Source organism: Ascaphus truei, chromosome 10 (assembly GCF_040206685.1).
Source record: "Ascaphus truei isolate aAscTru1 chromosome 10, aAscTru1.hap1, whole genome shotgun sequence".
Lineage (NCBI taxonomy): Eukaryota > Metazoa > Chordata > Amphibia > Anura > Ascaphidae > Ascaphus > Ascaphus truei.
In genome coordinates, this window is record NC_134492.1 from 14,752,240 (window position 1) to 14,755,076 (window position 2,837).

At 43.2% G+C, this 2,837-nt stretch overlaps 1 protein-coding gene across 1 annotated transcript; it reads right to left on the reverse strand.

Moving 5' to 3' along the window:
- Window positions 1-735: 735 nt before the first annotated feature.
- FOXD3 (forkhead box D3) lies at window positions 736-2,492 on the reverse strand. Its single transcript, XM_075615508.1, has one exon. It carries the CDS (start codon window positions 2,232-2,234, stop codon window positions 1,131-1,133), a length of 1,104 nt encoding a protein of 367 aa, XP_075471623.1. The 5' UTR covers window positions 2,235-2,492; the 3' UTR covers window positions 736-1,130.
- Between the last annotated feature and the right edge of the window lie 345 nt (window positions 2,493-2,837).

Sequence of the window (2,837 nt, forward strand, 5' to 3'; positions counted from 1 at the left end):
AACAAAATATTTGCAACATGTGCAAAATGTAAATATTGCTAAGTCTTAGATCTATTGCCACTGAATATATATATATATATATATATATATATATATATATATATATATATATATATATATATATATATATATATATATATATATATAATTTGCTACATACTGTTGGTCACATGTTATGGAATCGAATACACACTGATTTAAGTTTTTTTAAAATCATTATTTAATCATAGAAAAAGTCACGTGTTAAATAAAATAAATTCCTATACTACAAAACTAATGGGCACATAATAATACTGACGTTTAAACACTTGCCTAAGTGTTTAAATGCCCCATTTTAAATGTGTCCTCGTTTTCATCATTCCAATGAGTCAAAATAAGGTATCAGCTATTTAAAGTAAAAAATAGAAAATGTAAAATAAAAGGATTGATTTGAACTGGACATTTAAAAGTATGTCTTTTTTTAAATGTAAATGTGAATCTTTTCCAATTTCTTCATAACAAAGTTGAAACGTACTCGTTTTAAACACTTTCATTTTCCTAACTCAAATATTGATATTTAATTAACTGGTATATCTGACTGGAATGTATCAGATTATATATATATATATATATATATATATATATATATATATATATATATATACACATATCAGGTATTTCTTTAAATATAGAAAATACAAGACAATAAATAACATTTTAAAAATTTATTTACAAAATTGTGTACAACACGATGGAATACAATTTAGAATACATATATATTCATTCATATATATAAACAGACTTTTTAATAGAATGACAGTTTTTTTATTTTATTGAAAATTTTATATTTAAAATTTCCTTTACTTTGTACATTTGTGATAAACCGCGGAGAGTGAACCTTCAAAAAAAGTGAAAGCTCACTGCTCTATTCTACTATTTTTTCTTAAAAAAATAAAAACCCAGAAAGTAAAATTGATCATTTTTCAATACAAATATGTACAATTGGATTATTTTTTTTTTGTTTTTTTTACCTGTACAGAAAGCATTCCAGTTTTGTACAGTTTGTTTAACAATTAAGTTCATTTGAGAGTCCTGGCTTGTTATTAGTAAAGATCTGGTTTATCAAGTTCATAGTCTCTGCTTCCCATAGATTATTGTGCTTGCCATTTGGCTATTGCAGCGGCTGGTAGGAACTGTCCAGATATGAGGTTTGTGGGCATACTCAGGATTGGGGCGATGGCTGCTGTGCTTCTGCTAAGAGACAGAGGCTGATGGCTCATCAATGCTGATTGCACTGTCACTGGGGGTCTCAGGAAAGTCTGTGCAACCCCTGATGAGGTAGCCGAGACCCCAATAATGTTCTCTATGCTGAAAGAAGGTCTACTGCTGGGCTCAGACTTGATGATAGAAGCTGCACTGAGGCTGTTCAGCTGCAGCTGCAGGCTAGGGCTGAGCTGGGAGTTAAAGGCTTTCCTGCTGAGTTCACTGGAAGGCAAGAGGGGGACAGCTGGGGGCAGCATGGGCCCCACCGGCGGGATGTAGGGATACTGCAAAGCAGCGTGGTGGTGGTAGGCAGGGTGAAGTCCATAAGGGCGCCCATAGGGGCTGGCAAGGCTGTAAGCCCCAAAACTTTGCATCATCAACGCAGTGTGGTCCCTCAGGGTGTCTGCCTGGTGCCTTTTAAACCTCTTCCTCCTCCTGAGGAAGCTTCCATTGTCAAACATGTCCTCAGACTGGGGGTCCAGGGTCCAGTAGTTGCCCTTGCCCGGGTTGCCAGGCTCCCGGGGGATCTTGACGAAGCAGTCATTGAGGGACAGGTTGTGCCTGATGGAGTTCTGCCAGGCGGGGAACTTCTCCCGGTAGTAGGGGAAGCGGTTGCTGATGAACTCGCAGATGCCGCTGAGCGTGAGCTTCTTCTGGGGGCTCTGCAGGATGGCCATGGTGATCAGCGCGATGTAGGAGTAGGGTGGCTTCACCAGGCTGTTTTTGGGCTTGCCCTGGGTGCCCGCTGCCGCGCTGCCCTCCAGGTTGTCGCCTTTGCCCTCCGCCTCGCTGGCGCTGTCGCAGGGGCTCCTGGACAGCTCCTTGCCCCCCAGCTCCTCCGCCTCCTCCATGTGTTGGTGGGGACTCTCGCAGTCGCTGTCCTTCTCCAGCGCCTCGTCCCCTTCTCCCACCACATCGATGTCCACATCTTCAGCGGCGAGCACGGTCTGGCCGGACATGTCGCTGGCGCTGCTGCTGCCAGACAGGGTCATCCCAGCGACCAACAGGGACAGGGGGACAGGGGGACAGGGGAGGGGGGGGGGGGGGACAACAGATGCAGCAAAACCGTATTAGAAAAAGCAGGTAAGAGTGGACAGTCCGGATCTGGGGGCTGCAGGCCAGCCAACTTGCACCAAGTCTGCCCTTATTTAGATCCTTTGCATTGAAGCTGCCTTGTCCTGGTGTGTCCAGTTTGTCTCACTTTGTGCCCCCCTCCCTCAAAGTTTTTTTTTTTTTTTTTGGGGGGGGGGGGGGGGTCTGTAGAGGATCCAGAGGCTGATAAGGGATAGCAGAGCCACTTTTAAAGTCCCCTATTGAAAGACTGGCTGATAGATTACTTTCCAGTTAAAGATATACTAGCAGGGGCGTCACGTGACGCCGTGACGTCACCCTCCCTGCTGCTAAGCCATGCAAAACTCAAGTTGTTTCATGGAATTGTCAACAAAGAGACAACAGTAGCACTGCTCATCATCATCTGCAAGCACCATTCCAGCCCGCAGCCTGGCTTCACGCTAGCAGGGGGCTAGCAAATAGGACTATCAATCTGAAACCATTAGCTTGCCTCTGCCTTAAGATTGCACATTAGCAGCACACTC

Excerpts from the sequence above, each read along its gene's own strand:
- FOXD3 (XM_075615508.1), bottom strand. The coding sequence starts at position 2,234 with ATGACCCTGTCTGGCAGCAGCAGCGCCAGCGACATGTCCGGCCAGACC.